Source organism: Colletotrichum navitas (assembly GCF_030913465.1).
Source record: "Colletotrichum navitas strain CBS 125086 chromosome Unknown LY79scaffold_25, whole genome shotgun sequence".
Classification (NCBI taxonomy): Eukaryota; Fungi; Ascomycota; class Sordariomycetes; order Glomerellales; family Glomerellaceae; genus Colletotrichum; species Colletotrichum navitas.
Window position 1 is genome coordinate 130,898 of NW_026850571.1, and position 14,772 is coordinate 145,669.

At 50.0% G+C, this 14,772-nt stretch overlaps 6 protein-coding genes across 6 annotated transcripts; 4 read left to right on the forward strand and 2 right to left on the reverse strand.

The window, feature by feature from the left end:
• Positions 1-2,079: 2,079 nt before the first annotated feature.
• LY79DRAFT_669274 (multidrug resistance protein) lies at positions 2,080-3,716 on the forward strand (the record flags this gene model as incomplete). The annotated part of the gene is made up of 4 exons (XM_060563619.1): positions 2,080-2,181; positions 2,234-2,425; positions 2,481-3,608; positions 3,663-3,716. The coding sequence occupies 4 exons, from the start codon at positions 2,080-2,082 to the stop codon at positions 3,714-3,716; spliced, it is 1,476 nt and encodes a 491-aa protein (XP_060414735.1).
• A 1,250-nt stretch (positions 3,717-4,966) lies between these two features.
• LY79DRAFT_551887 (fungal-specific transcription factor domain-containing protein) lies at positions 4,967-6,913 on the forward strand. The gene is made up of 3 exons (XM_060557678.1): positions 4,967-5,622; positions 5,672-5,839; positions 5,894-6,913. Exons 1-3 carry the CDS (start codon positions 5,024-5,026, stop codon positions 6,891-6,893), a joined length of 1,767 nt encoding a protein of 588 aa, XP_060414736.1. The 5' UTR covers positions 4,967-5,023; the 3' UTR covers positions 6,894-6,913.
• Positions 6,914-6,943: 30 nt separating this feature from the next.
• Positions 6,944-8,529, reverse strand: LY79DRAFT_551888 (amidohydrolase). The gene has a single exon (XM_060557679.1). It carries the CDS (start codon positions 8,336-8,338, stop codon positions 6,995-6,997), a length of 1,344 nt encoding a protein of 447 aa, XP_060414737.1. The 5' UTR covers positions 8,339-8,529; the 3' UTR covers positions 6,944-6,994.
• Positions 8,530-8,968: 439 nt separating this feature from the next.
• LY79DRAFT_514393 (major facilitator superfamily transporter) lies at positions 8,969-10,931 on the forward strand (the record flags this gene model as incomplete). Its single annotated transcript, XM_060554605.1, has 9 exons — positions 8,969-9,109; positions 9,171-9,227; positions 9,287-9,359; positions 9,416-9,491; positions 9,568-9,732; positions 9,795-10,152; positions 10,202-10,271; positions 10,329-10,498; positions 10,548-10,931. 9 exons carry the CDS (start codon positions 8,969-8,971, stop codon positions 10,929-10,931), a joined length of 1,494 nt encoding a protein of 497 aa, XP_060414738.1.
• Positions 10,932-11,455: 524 nt separating this feature from the next.
• Positions 11,456-12,523, forward strand: LY79DRAFT_669278 (DHS-like NAD/FAD-binding domain-containing protein; the record flags this gene model as incomplete). Its single annotated transcript, XM_060563620.1, has 1 exon — positions 11,456-12,523. The coding sequence occupies one exon, from the start codon at positions 11,456-11,458 to the stop codon at positions 12,521-12,523; it is 1,068 nt and encodes a 355-aa protein (XP_060414739.1).
• Positions 12,524-12,611: 88 nt separating this feature from the next.
• Positions 12,612-14,593, reverse strand: LY79DRAFT_589795 (amidase; the record flags this gene model as incomplete). Its single annotated transcript, XM_060561067.1, has 6 exons — positions 12,612-12,727; positions 12,794-12,881; positions 12,939-13,814; positions 13,887-14,039; positions 14,100-14,222; positions 14,282-14,593. The coding sequence occupies 6 exons, from the start codon at positions 14,591-14,593 to the stop codon at positions 12,612-12,614; spliced, it is 1,668 nt and encodes a 555-aa protein (XP_060414740.1).
• Positions 14,594-14,772: the final 179 nt, after the last annotated feature.

Sequence of the window (14,772 nt, forward strand, 5' to 3'; positions counted from 1 at the left end):
AATGGATATTGCGGATTTCCTCAAGGAAGTGTGATAGCATACAGTTATCTCCCAACTAAATGAACCACATCAATCAGCTGCATATGAATAATCTCGTCGCATTACAAACAAACTAAAGATTCCCAAGCAAAGCATCTTGCTAAGTAAAGATCAGAGATAGGCTGGTTGCTCAAACAGGAACAGGAACCCTCTTGCCGCGAGACCGTTGGTCATGCCCATATTCTCATGATGTCTCGTAAATATGAAAAGAACTTGTGCGAACTCGTTCTATTCTGCTGCAGGTTGAAGTTGCGTCTGTCCGCATTTAACGACTTTGTTTTTAAGGCTCTAATGGGCCAACATACTACTCCAGACCGTACTATAACGAGGAGGGATGTTGCATTGCAAGTTGTATTAGCAGACTGCACCAGCTGCAGCAAAATACTTGTCGCTATACTAAAACGACAAATAGCTAGCCCAGGGTGGAATGCTGACATACATACATCGTGGCCCAGATACACGATTTGAAGCATGGTGTTTGAAGTTTCGAGTTTTTGACGATGGTCAAGTCAACATAATAATACATTATGATGTTCTTCCCTTGCAACCCGATAGAGCTTCATCAATCCACACCATCTTGGGTGGTCTCCACTTTAGAGAAATCTTCACCATAGGTTGAAAGATCAAGGAAAACTGTGATGAACCGCAGCGTCTTTACATTTATGAAGAGAAGTAGTTGATTTTCCTAAGTCTAAGTACGAGAGAAATATCGCCTAGAAATACTCTTTCTATTGTGGGTCTTATCGGTTGGAGGCGCCACCTCGTGGCGTCTCTAACTGGAACCAGTCACACGAAGCTGTCCCAGCTTCACGACAAAAAGTTAATCTATGCACATGACAAATGCGACAACCTCTGCCCTCAACGGGTTAAGCTTTGAAGCGTTTAGGCTGTTTAAGTTTGCAGGGGTAAAGTGCAATGCACCACCTAATCAAGGATGTCAACGCTTGTTTTATAGTTTATTATAATGTCAGAGGTATGACTGAGCAGAGCAACAATTGCAGACAGAGTACCATTATATTAGTCGTCTCGGCGACGACATCGACGTCAGTGCTGCCATGCCCGTACTGTGTCCCATTTCGCGAGGAGACAACAAGAAACCCAAAGGAAGAATGTCTTCCTCTGGCTATTCGATATCCTTCATGATTTCCGTGTTCTAGCCCAGTAGAAATCTGTTGCAACAAACCTATGTAGTACCTAGTGGCATGTGAGTGAGGCTGGCTTGGTCGGATTAGCGCGTTGTTACGATAAAATACGAAAATCCGTATCAGAATCAGACAATAGGTACTGTAGCAGTTGTTCAGACGAGTTCTGACGCGGACTTCCATAAAGTTAGTCAGGCCCGGACAGGACGTTCGGCACCAGAACCCAACCGAGAGATCCACTGAGAAAGTTGATTTCGGCAACCCCCTTCAAGGGAACAACTGCCGAGTGACCCGAAACTTTCTCAGGCGGGTTCGATTATGAATACGCCAGTAAGATACTCTACGGGGGTTTGAGATATCTGATCCGTCTCCGAAACGTGTTTGAATCTTGGAATTCATGGAAGTCAGTGCGCACACATCATGACGATCAAGCCTTGACCGCTGCTTGGTTATCCACTAGTTAAACCGCCTCTCCGGTACGAACTGCTGTTCTTAGAGAAGCGTCCGCATTTCACCACCGGAATCCGTTGAAGAACGTTATCATTATCAGTGGAAATGTTACAAAAGTCGGGTATTGCTCGCGTGCAAACTATTGATTCACCTAGCCCATGTACACACCCAAAACTTCGGGAGCTTTCAGCTAGTCATGGAATTCTTTCGTGAAACGGCATTTGGTCACCTTTTGAGATGCTTAACCGGAGGAAAGATCCGTCAACTGCAATACCTCGAAGAGCAGAGCCCCGATTCATGGCGCAAGTATGTTAACCAAGAGACATGCGCAAATGCAACACGATGCAGCCGAATCGAGGAAACCGAGAGAGATTTCGACAAGATACGAACAGAAAAGACCAATATAAGTTTCCAAAGTAGAGATGGTAGTGTCGATACAACCCGGACTATGGTTCCAGGCGAGGTGGGAGAAACCCTCAAGAATGCCAACATCGACCTGGAAAACGGAGGAAGTAACCGACTCGTAGAGTTTTTACCCAACGACCCAGAGGTGGGTGTCTTTAGGTCCTGGAGTTGTCGCTCACAGTCTAATTTTCGACTAGAACCCACAGAACTGGCCGTTGGCGAAGAAGGTGTTCGTGACCTTTCAGATCTGCCTTTTGACGGCCAGCATCTACATCGGCTCCGCCATTTACACGGCCGGGCTGAAGGATGTGATGCTGGTCTTTGGAGTCAGCCAAGTCGCCGCGCTGCTTGGTCTCACACTTTTCGTGGCTGGATACGGCCTCGGCCCTGTGCGTTCCTCTCCTAATCTTTGTGCCAGAACGACTTTACTGACCGGAAACACAGATGATCTGGAGCCCTCTCTCCGAGATCCCCTACATTGGCCGCAATCCCATTTATATCGGTACACTTTTTGTCTTCATCCTCCTGCAGATACCAACGGCGTTGTCAGTCAACTTCGGCATGCTCCTCACTTTTCGCTTCCTCTCGGGGTTCGTTGGGTCTCCTGTCCTCGCAACCGGCGGCGCCACTTTGGCAGATATCTGGGCGCCAAAGAAAAGAGCTTATGCAATTGCGTGTTGGGGTATTGCTGCCGTGGTAGGACCTACGTTAGGCCCTGTCGTTGGCGGCTTTGCGGCCATGGCCAAGGGCTGGACGTGGCCCATCTGGGAGTTGATGTGGCTAAGCATCTTAGTATTCGTCTTACTCTTTTTCTGTCTGCCAGAAACAAGCTCGGCAAATATCTTGTTCCGTCGAGCGAAACGGCTTCGAGAAATTACGGGCGACGACAAGTTCAAGAGTAAACCTGAGATCTTGGCCGAGGAGATGACCGGCAGGGACATTGTCATGATGTGCCTTGTGCGTCCATTCACGCTCAGCTTCACTGAACCCATGCTGTTGCTACTAAACCTCTACATCGCCTTGATCTACGGTCTACTTTATCTCTGGTTCGAGTCATTCCCGATCATATTCAGTGGTATCTATGGCTTCAGCGATGGATTGGTAGGTCTGGCCTTCTTGGGTATCATGGCCGGAGCCTTCATTGCCATACCGCCTTTCTTCTGGTACGTACGCAAATACCTCGAGCCGCAATTCGACGAAAATGGCGACATTCAACCTGAAAAACGTATCCCGCCTGCTTTTGCCGGTGCATTTGCAATTCCATTATGCCTTTTCTGGTTCGGCTGGACGGCGAGGGCAGACATCCACTGGATTGTGCCCATTATCGGCTCCGCATGGTTCAGCATTGGCTCCATGTTTCTGTTCAACTCAGTGCTCAGCTATTTTCCTGATGCGTACCCAGAATATGCCGCGTCAGTTCTCGCAGGCAATGATTTGTTCAGAAGCGCCTTTGGTGTGATTTTTCCTCTTTTCGCAAACACCATGTACGAGAGGCTGGGTGTGAACTGGGCGAGCTCTCTATTGGGAGTATTGGCGGTCGTATTTATTCCTATTCCGTTCGTCCTATACAAGGTATGTTGTATCCTGTCCATTCAACTATGCCTAGAAATGGCTAACGTCATTCAGATTGGGGCCAACTTGCGGAAGAACCACAGCAAGTACGCGAGAAAGGATCTTTAGTTATGTTCAATTAGTCCAACTTATCATATTGGGTACGCTAGATGAGCAGGTCCGACCCATCATCAAGTCGTCCTAGTTAACTGTCCATCACACTCGTTAAACCATCTTTATCATCTATAGCATTATTTAGCCAGCGTTCATGGGCCTATTTTTACTATGACGCAGAACATCAAAGTTCGCAGGATAAAGGATTGGTCGCATTGTTGCAGTGATCCACATCCCCGCCGTGCTTAGCCATAGATGGAGGGGAGGGTATATAAATGGCTCTGGATGACGAAACCACTCTGGGCCAGTGCAAAGAAATCACGAGTTTGATAGCGTTGGCCATAGTTACGTGCATCTTAGGCTTGGAGCAGAAGACAGCCGAGTAAAGCTGGGCTTCTTGTCCCAGTTACAATGCTCTGCCTTGGGTTCTAAGTCAAAATGCCATATTAGCTTTGCTAAGAACATGCACATTATACCATTCGCAAACCTGTAATTACGTTTTTCTTCAGCACGCGAACCCTTTTGATACACGTGTACATACCCTTAAACTTTGCCTAATCAACTGGTCAGGTTCTTTGACCACTGTTGGAAGCTCCTTTTGGATCCCCGGCGAAACGCGTATCGCCGGCAGAGGACTTGAACCTGGCTTATCACGGCCGTCTTATTAGTGCGTACTTGCCAGGATCTTATCGGCAACATTGCCTTCCTCCGAAATACGGAGAGCTGGGATTGGGTTTCCCTGGGCAACTAATATGCTTATATAACCTCAATGATGTGGCATTTTCACTCGCAGCATCTTCGTAAAGCTTATCGGGCACTAGCATATCAACATCCGATTCTTGTTTCATTGAGGACAAGCCGAATGGCTTGCATGGCTGCCCTCTGCACCCACAATGGAGTCTCCAGCGGAGCGTCGGCGTCGCCGCCGTAGAGTTCCAGACGAAGTCCGCAAACGAGCATCGCGTGCCTGCGATCGCTGCAAGATGCGCAAGAATAAATGTGTCTTGACAGACTCCGGGATATGTCGGAGATGTATTGAGAGTTCACAGTTCTGTCGATTTGATGGGGAGCCAAGTCTAGAGGAGGCCGCACTTCGAGGCTCCGTGTCAAAGACGACTGTTACTGAGCGGACAGCACGGGCAGAGCCGGATGATGCAGTTGGAGATTGTGTTGAGGGGGAACGCTGCAACATTCGAAACGGCCTCTCTCCAGCGGCCAGCACGGCTTCCGAGGCCTTCATGTGGCCACGCTTCCTATCCCGGCTCCGAGACGCATTCTGCCTTGATTCTCAATCAGCACCAGACGAGCAGGATATAACGGAAATGGGGACACGACAAAATCACTCATCATCATCTGAACTTACGGAGCTCCGTCGTCTCAGGAAAATCGTTGCGGGATTTCCCCCGAGGGCCGTTGCTGACTTTTTGGTCTCAGTCTGCATTGCTTACGGGACTGATGTCTTTTTCTATTTCGACCAGGCTCAGTTTGTAGCCGAACTGGACCAGTTCTACAACGAGCCTGCGTCAGCAATAAGACTGGACACCAGCTTCGTATGTCTCAGCTTGGCGGTATTCGCTCTAGGAAGCCAATGGACTGCTCTTGCCCGGCCAGAAGCCTCTGACCATATGAAGCAGAGAGATGACCAGAGGTTCGATCCCGGTCGCATCTTCTACAACCAGGCGCGTAGCTTGATTCCAGACGTTATTGAACGTTCTTGCGTCAGGTCTGTGCAGACAACGTTTATACTCGGTGTGTATCTCATGCCAGCTAGCGCTATCAGCGCATCCTATGTCTACATGGGATTAGCCTTGCGCAAAGCGCTTGCCATCGGCCTCCACCAGGAACCCGACGAGTCTGCCTTTAGTCCGGAAGAACAAGAGGCCAGAAGAAGGTTGTGGTGGTCTATATACTCTCTAGAGAGGTTCGTTGCTCTTCGACGGCATCTGGATTCCCGAAGCTAACTATTCTAGAACTATGACCATCAAGCTCAACCGTCCGCGATCTATCAGCCAGGACATCATCTCAGTCCGCCTCCCTCGACGAATGAGCCGAGACTCGGCCCAAAGATTCGACAATGTTCAACACCAGATAGCCAACGCAACCTTTGTTCTCATCATTGACAAGCTCTCACAACCAGGGTAGGTCAGATTCCATCGGGTCAACTTTCAGATTGCTTCTAACAAAGACCCTAGTGCATGGTCACGCATCAACCAAACTCCTTCAGCGTCGGAGCATTTTAACTCCTGGAACAGCGCCCAGGATTCCCTTAAGAAGTGGAAGAAAGATTTGCCGCCCTCGATACGTCTTCTAAATGTTGACCCCAAGTCTTCCAGCTACAGGACTGTCTTCCACCTTCATCTCAACTACTATTTTGCTTCAATAGATATGGGTAAAGTCTCAGTCGTCACTGTCGTCAGAGCCCGGCTTCGCGCGGTTTTCCGCACCCACGAGGAACTTCAAAGTATCAGCAAAGATGTTGAACAGTTCTCAGATGCGTGTGTCAAAGCAGCGAAGAAGATGATCGAGCTCTTCGAGTGCCTGTATCGCAGCGGCAACTTGGCGCGGTTCTCATTTACGGACTTCCAGGGCTGCAGTATTGCCACGATCATCCTGTTGCTTGCAGGCATCCTGACCCGAGACTCGGGGTATGAGGGCCGTATAGCATTTGGGCTGGACTGTCTTCGCCGGATGGCTTGTGGTGGGAACGTTACGGCGCAAGTGGGAGTTCGCTTTATTGAGACTTTGCGGTCCATCACAAACGAAGCAAGGTCCAAGTTTCTGGCAACACAACAGGGCCAAGAAAAGAGCTCTGATACATCAGCGGAAGACACAGATGATTATGTGTGTTGGACAGAGTGGCTTGCGAATGCTAAACGAGATCACGACTTTTCGGAAGGTGAATTTGAACAGGAATTTCCTGAGTTAACAGTCAACGTGACGAGACCATTGTCACTACAGCACGGGACGCAAGCAGCTCCATGGGACGAGTCCGAGGCATCGCAGCTTGAAAACGTGTTGACGTCAGGATTCTCTCTGCCAATGGACAGTACAGGATCCCTTCACAACCAGCACCCAGTGGCCGCACAATCTTCCGAAGATCTTTGGATACCCTCATTCACCTGGACGAATGATCAAACGTATCTAATGGGTTTGAATGGCATGGGTGTTTTAGACTTCACAGACCTGTCGTGAGGCTTGGTCACAGAACAGTGAAAATTGACCCTGAGGTCCGTTACAGTTTTGCGTACGTATTGTTAATGTTTTTGTCATGGGTGGATTTGATGCCATCCATCTCATAACGCTGCCTTGACCCTAACAGGCACTGCTGCGTCCTCTATCATGCCGTTCCAGCGACTCTTATGAACCCTCCCCTCCTTGATTACTCCAAGAACATGTGCTTCGGGGTCATCAAGAATGGAAACATTCTCGGCCGGGTTGGCGTCAGTGATGACAATATCTGCCTCGAATCCAACCTTGATCTGACCCAACGAGCGTTCTTTGCCCACCATCTTTGCAGGGTTGATGGTCGCACTCTGCAAGACAGCAAGTGAAGGGAGAGCCTTTGCACGTAGAGTAAACTCGAACGACTGCGCCGCACCAAGCGGACCAAGGAGATCAGTGCCAAAGCAAATGGTAACGCCTGCGTTGTATGCCGTTTTGAGAGCGACGAGCCCCGCGTGGAGAACTTCCTCGTTCTTCGACATCGATTCCGGCGGCAGGTAGCCTTTCCATTTTGGCGATGCCATCTGGGCGTATGTGATGAGTGTCGGTGTCAGATATACCCCTTTCTCCGCCATGATCCTCGCCGTGGGAGCGTCGACAAAGTTTCCATGCTCGATACCCCGCACTCCGTTGTCGATGCAATGCCTGATAGCTCTCGCCGTGTAGGCATGTGCCGTAACATACGTACCAGCATTCTCGGCGCATTCAACCATTGCCTGAATCTCGGCATTGGTGAACTGAAGGTGGTCGATCCTATCAGTGGGTGTGGAAACGCCACCGGAACCCATAATCTTGATAAAGTCCGCTCCGCCGCGGATCTCCTCGCGAACAGCGGTCATGCACTCCGGGACGCCATTACAAAGTCTCCCGAGACCATTCGTGGAGCCGCCGCAACATTCGCTATGGTCGTGCACGCCGCGAATGTCTCCGTGGCCCCCGGCTTGCGACAGCGCATGTCCGGCAATGAAAAGTCTCGGACCGGAAAAGACGCCGTCGTTGATGGCCTCTTTCAGAGCCTGTTGCGCGCCCCCACAGTCTCGTACGCTTGTGAAGCCTCTGTGCAGCATTTGCGCGCAAACGTACGGCTGGCGGAGAAGTGAGACATCGTTTGAGTTTCCGAAAGCCTTGGAGAGGTCACCGAAGCCCGGGACGGCTACTAGGTGGACATGGGCGTCAATTAGCCCCGGACAGATGAACTTGCCGGTGCAGTCGATTTCCTCGAAGCCTTGTTCTCGAGCGGTGTTGATGACGGAATCTGTAGAGTCGAGAATCGCGTTGATGAGGCCGTCTTTGAGTTGGATTGCCGCGTTGGAACGGAGAGAGCCGTCTGTCACGTCCACAATGGTGGCGTTGGTAAGGATGTACTGCCGGACCGGAGCTCGCAGCCAGGGCTTGAGGTCTGCTTCGGTCACCATTTTGGGCTTGAATTGATTAAATTGAACCGTCCTGAAACATGGGGTAAAAAACAACCGAGGGGAGGCAATGGGTTGGAAATACAGTTGACGCCAATGATGTGCATCAACTTAGTAGCTTAGACGATACGAGCCTTTATGAAGCTAGTTATTTGTTCGATTGGCCTTGTCTCCAAGGAGAGTGTTATCCTAAGAGTTATTGATGACTTTGGTCAACGGAGAAGACTGTGTCGGATGCATGTATCCCTATCAGAGGAAAACCGTCCTAGCGAAGCCGTATTGCCGATACCGGCACCGGGTATCTGTTCCAGCAGTGCGGGCGCAGTCGGGAATGTGGCATGCTCCCCGCATCTGTATCGCTGCTATCATCCGCCGTCATGGCCTATCGCAGATTGTGGGAAAACATCCTGATATGCATCCTTGGTGAGGGAACAGGGATGCAACCCCGGGTTGATAAATGGACATGGCGTGTGGCATGTGGACCGGGCCAGCTCGTTGCGACTTAAAGCCGGCTCTCCTGCTCTTGCTCGGCGTTGGAACGGTGGTTCCCTTTGATGGGAAACAGGGAAGACACTGTTCATCGAGAGCTTGGAAACCAATAGCAGAATGGCTTCTTCCAGCGCCATCGACGAAATGACCAAAGAGCGGGCCGACGACAACCCACAGGAAGGCGTGGAAGAGAATAATGGACAAATTGTTGACCTAGGGGACGGGTATACCCTCGAGGAAGAGGAAAAAGTCCTGCGTAAAATCGACTTTGCGATTATGCCCATGGTATGAACAGCCATTACTATTAGCAATCCTTTTTCCTCAGTTAAGCTAACATCCCCGAAAGATGTGCTTCGTTTTCTTTCTACAATACTTAGACAAGCAGGGTCTGAGCTACGCAAGCGTATGTTTGTTTCTCTGCTTCTCGAGCGAGCGAGCTCCACGTTCTCACGATTATCATAGGTGTTCGGTTTGATAACGGACCTCAAATTGACCAGCACTCAGTACTCCTGGTGTTCATCCATCTTCTATGTCGGTAAGGAACTCAATTTCATACCAGGACGACCTCGTTGACAAAGCTTACCATATTAGGTCAACTGGTGTCTGAGTACCCATTTATCTACCTTATGAGCAGGCTCCACCTGACGAAATTTGTCGGGATCACAATGTAAGCCACTGTCTCTTTGCAGACCACCAAGTCCTAGTGTGTCTTGCTGACATGTCGATTTCGCTTTTGACTTCAGTGTGATCTGGGGAATGATTTGCATGTGCCTCGCCGCGCCGAAAAACTACGCTGGCTTTGCTGCTGTGCGGTTCCTTCTCGGATTTGCCGAGGGGGCTGTGTCCCCTGCTTTCATCACCATCACCAGTATTTGGTACCGAAGCAACGAACATGCTCTTCGAACAGCGTAAGCACATGGCTTTGAAATCGTTTGCTGTGGTAATTCAGCGGAGACTGACACAGTAGTAGGCTATGGATCACGATGAACGGGGTCGCCCAGATCTGCGGTTCACTCCTCATGTACGGCATCGCCAAAAACACGTCGCTCTCCCTTGCCCCATGGAGAACTCTCTTCCTTGTCTGCGGTGCTATCACCTCCGCGGCTGGCGTGGCGTTTTATCTCTTCATGCCCAACGGCCCTAGGGATGCTTGGTTCTTAACGGCCCGACAAAAACAGATTCTTGCCTTGCGTATGGCCAAAGACCGTGAAGGAGGCGATAAGACCTCTTTCTCTATGGTGCAACTCAAGGAAGCGGCACTGGATATCAAGACCTGGTTCGTGTTTTGGTTTGGCGTTTTGGTGACAATGCAGTCTCCTGTTTTGACGGTGAGTATTTCAGCCCCGTGGCGTTGAGACTTTTTCTGACCATCTTCAGTTCGCATCACTTGTGATCAACAATATTGGGTACAACAAATATGAAACTATGTTATACACTGCTCCATCAGGTAAGTAATGACTTTAAACTACGTCCACATACTTTAACTAATTTAGCCACGTGGAAGGCGCTGTTCAAATCGGCATGTTATGGATCGGCGTCTGCGGCTGTATGGTTTTCCCCAAGAACCGAACCCTTGTTGCCTTGGTTCTCATTATCCCACCGCTTGTGGGTAACGTTCTTCTAATGAAGCTTTCTACTAACTCGGGATGGGGTATGATAGCTGCCTCTTGGATAGTAAGTGTTTCTACTCCGATAGATGCCTCCATCGCTGACAAGGTTTCAGTCATCATGCATCACTGCGGTTTGGTCCATTCTTCTCTCCCTTACTGCTTCCAATGTTAAAGGCAACACCAAGCGCGCTATGGTCAATGCCATGTTCTTCGTTGGTTACTGCGCCGGTTGCATCGGTGCCCCGCAGCTTTGGACCAAGAAACCGCGATACTTCAACGGCGTGGTCACAGCTATCGTCACTTGGTGCCTGCTCTTTGCCGAGATTGTGGCCTATCGGTACATTTGCGCAAGAGACAACTCAAGAAGAGATGCCGCTCTTTCTAACGAGCAACAACTCGCCCAAGAGAACCAAGGGGAGGTCATTCTGGATGCTGGTGGTGCACCTGATAGTGACCTCACAGACAAAAAGGATAAGCAGTTCAGATACAGCATATAGAACAGACAGAGCAACAACCATATTATGGTGCTACAGGAATTTCCGGCGCAATGAACAAGGGTAATTGAAAGTTAATGGTGGAGAAATTCCGGTTCCAAAGATAGTGAGTCTACAAGGGTTGTTCCAATATGGGCTTGAGTCCTGCAGTTCTACTCTTTTAGAGTTGCAATCCTCACGCAGAACCTGATCGTAGGCGTGAGCCATACAAACTACTGGTCTACACTATAAATATAGAATCTCCCCCGCAAGAGTAAGAATTGTATTAAAGATAGTAGCAACCTGTTATCAGGACCGGTTGATTGGCCCGCTTGATTGCGTTGGCCCAGAGTAAGTTGGCCGGATATGAGTCTTACATCAGACATCAGGCAAAGATGGCTGCCTTGTCGATATTCTTCTAGGCAACTGACAATAAACTCTGGCCGCCATTTTTTTTTCTTTTGTTTTTTTCTGCTTTTTTCTTAACAACACTTGAAAGAAAGATCTTGGGCGGATGAAAATTATGCGTGATATTCGAACAAGCTAAGATGGCTGACTCAACAATCAAATTACCGGATCTGGACCCCGTGGCTGTCGCCGACTTTCATGACGCCCTCAAACGATCAAAACGTATGATTGCCGTCATAGGCGCAGGACTCTCGGTATCTTCAGGGCTCTCAACCTTCAGAGGGGTCAGTGGACTATGGAAGAACCAGGACGTGACCCAGGTCGCGTCGCTCGCGGGGTTCCGTCATGACCCTGGCCTTGTCTGGCAGTTCTACACGTATCGTCGGCAGGAGGCGCTCCGCGCGAAGCCAAACCCGGCTCACTACGCCCTAGCTGAGCTCGCTCGTCAAATGCCCGGCTTCATCGCTTTGACGCAAAACGTGGACAACCTCAGCCGGCTTGCCGGCCACCCGCCCGGCCAGTTGAAGGAGCTTCACGGCAATCTGTTTACTTTGTCATGCTTCGACGAAGCCGGGTGCGGGTACATCGAGCGTGACAATTTCGAGGCGTCTTTGGCACCCGCTCTTGACCCCTCCAAGGACGAGCAACAAACCATCGGCAGCACAGAACCCAAGAACAAGCCCAAGGCTAGCCCTATCCTCTTAGCTGGCATCGCTCGGAAGAACGCGCAGATCCTTGGCGACAAGTATCAAAGCAGCATCCCAACGACACAGGACATGACCGCCCTCAAGCCTCCCGGACAACCAGCGAATAACACGCCTGCTCTGACCCGGTTGTCTTCGGGGCTCTCGAAAGAGGATTTGCCACAGTGTCCTAAATGTAAGAATAATGCTCTCCGACCGGGGGTCGTTTGGTTTGGCGAGCCTCTGCCCATCGACATTGTAAGAGAGACTGAAGCGCTCTTCGAAAACCCCGAGCCCATAGACCTTTGTCTCACCATAGGTACTTCCAGCAAGGTTTGGCCAGCCGCCGGGTATGCTGATATGGCCCGGAAGAAGGGGGCAAGGATCGCTGTCATAAATACGTGCGCTGACGATGCCAAAAATATACGGCCAGAACAGGACTGGGTGTTTGTCGGAGATGCCGCAGTCGTCCTACCAGAGCTACTGAAGCCTATCATCCGCAAAGTACAAGATAGGAGTAGTTGAATGGTATAAATTGTTACTCTACGAATGAATGCTTGCAGAAAAGAGGTAAATAGAAAAACAGCAATGTATTTTTAGCCCAAGTTTTGCTCTATCGCCGAATGTCTCTGTCGATAATCCGCATCGCTTGCAAACACTCCTCGTCCCGGAATCGAGGGGCCGTTACTTGGATGGCGCATGGGGCACCGTCACACGCCTTGGGGTCATCTAGAGAAAAGAGAAAGAGTCAATTGAACGGTGCGACTACTTTTCAAAAGCTTGCTGGCCACTCACAGTCTGCATCAAATTGCGAAGTTGCCTTCTGATATTGAGGATCCTTGTCATACGAAGCAAAGCCATGCGGTATGATACCAGCAGGATACTATGAGCAGTTAGCGAGAAGGGCCCATGCCATTGTATATATATGGTATCTTCTTACGTCTAACACATTCCACATCGCGGTGTACACAGGAACGCCGTAAGTATCGTGGGGCACGGCGGTGCTTATTGCTCCAGGCCCGAGAACAACATCGAGCTTATACTTCCGCCAAGTCTTTCGCCAGCTGTCGGCGTAGGCAGCGCGAAGGTTGAGGAATTCACCCAGCTGATGTGCTGTGTCCAATTCTGGCGAGACGAGAGGTCCCTCGTTTCCAAATGGGTGCACGCTTGCCCTAACTGAAGTGATGAGTGGCTCTCCAATCTCGCTCTCCAAGGCATCTAGACTGGATGAACCCAGGCCGTAATAGGTAAATGCTAGCTTGACCCCCAAACTGGGACCGCAAGAAGGGTCTAATGGAAGGCGAACAATATTGTGTCCTGCAGCTTCGAGTGAAGAGACTGCTTCGTCAAGGGCGCGGCGAACAGGAGGATGTAATGGATAATTGGGATCTTCGGGAAGGACGCCAATGGTGAGGGCCTTGTTGGCATCATCCAGACTTCTCCACGGTGTATCAATCGCAGATGCGTCATACTCCCAAGGGCGTTGTGCAATGGTCGTTTCCATCAGCAAGATGAGGTCGTCGACCGAGTTTGCAATTGGACCGATAGCTGGTGATATTCCAGGGAGCATAAGCTTGGGAAATGGATGATATACCTTGCCAGCGAATGGGATCCGGTCAGCCGTGGGTTTGAAACCGTATACTCCGCAGCAGAGAGATGGGATTCTGACAGAGCCTGCAATGTCAGTGCCCACGCCTAACACCGAGCCTCGGAATGCCACGAGGGCACCCTCTCCTCCCGTCGAACCGCCAGCAGTCAAGGAAGTCTTGCGCGGGTTGAGGGTTCTCCCGAAGATGTTGTTTTCCGAATCGGCCGTCTAACGCGAGGGGGTCAGAATGTTCCTCTGGCTGTCGCGGCTAGTACCTAAAGCAACATAGCAGTTACGTACCATCATTGTTTGAGGAATGTTGGTTTTGCAGAACAGGACTGCTCCAGCATCTAGCAAGAGATCCACCATGGCTGAGTTGGTTGTAGGCGGCGGTCGCTTAAGAAATTCAACATAACCAACTGTCGCGTAACGACCTTTTACCACGAATGAGTCCTATCATGTGTAAGCTGTTTCGAAGCACATGTGTGGGCTTTCCGAGAGAGGTCCTTTTACCTTGAGACTAATAGGTAGACCATGCAGCGGACCGATCGGCTTGCCAGTAGCTTTCAGATGTTGGTCAAGTTCCCGAGCCCTCGCTATGCCCTCATCGAAAAGTATCTCGGTCAAGCAGGAAGTCTGTAGACGGAGTTAGATTCTGTTTAGGAGAGCCTTGAACTGCTTCCAATGCTACTCACAAGTTGCTGAGCAATGGCAGCACGCTTGCAAAACGCCAATGTCACTTCCTCTGACGAGAGTTCTCCTTTATGGATTTTTTCGAGTAATTTCCTTGCATTGTAATTCTGCGTGATCTTGAGCTCCTTCTCAGTAAGAAGGGCAGACTTCTTTGCTGCTTCCAGGAAAACTAGTCGTCCTTCATTGGCTGTTCCGGTGCCGTTTAACTCCTTCAGCTTCGAATGTGGAATAGCCCAACCTTGCGGAATGGCCTGCTGTTGCTCATTTCGATGACGAGAGGCAATAACCTCCCATCCAGTAGCAGCAGGCATCATGGAAAATGGGAAGTAGGCTGTAAGAGTGCACAGGACCTAAAGAAAGTGATGCGTCGTCCGATGTTTCTCAAGTAATAGATAACGATCCTCGAAAGATTATGTTGGGATGGAAGTTTCCGATGATTCCTTAGATGTACAAGAAGAGATACACCCGAAAGAAGCGACAGCTTATCTATTAT

What these genes read in the sequence shown, in the direction of transcription:
- LY79DRAFT_551887 (XM_060557678.1), top strand. Translation starts at nt 5,024, where the DNA reads ATGGGGACACGACAAAATCACTCATCATCATCTGAACTTACGGAGCTC. An exon ending in TCTATATACTCTCTAGAGAG is followed by an intron (nt 5,623 to 5,671) that starts GTTCGTTGCTCT and finishes TAACTATTCTAG; the next exon opens with AACTATGACCATCAAGCTCA. An exon ending in GACAAGCTCTCACAACCAGG is followed by an intron (nt 5,840 to 5,893) that starts GTAGGTCAGATT and finishes CAAAGACCCTAG; the next exon opens with TGCATGGTCACGCATCAACC.
- LY79DRAFT_551888 (XM_060557679.1), bottom strand. Translation starts at nt 8,338, where the DNA reads ATGGTGACCGAAGCAGACCTCAAGCCCTGGCTGCGAGCTCCGGTCCGG.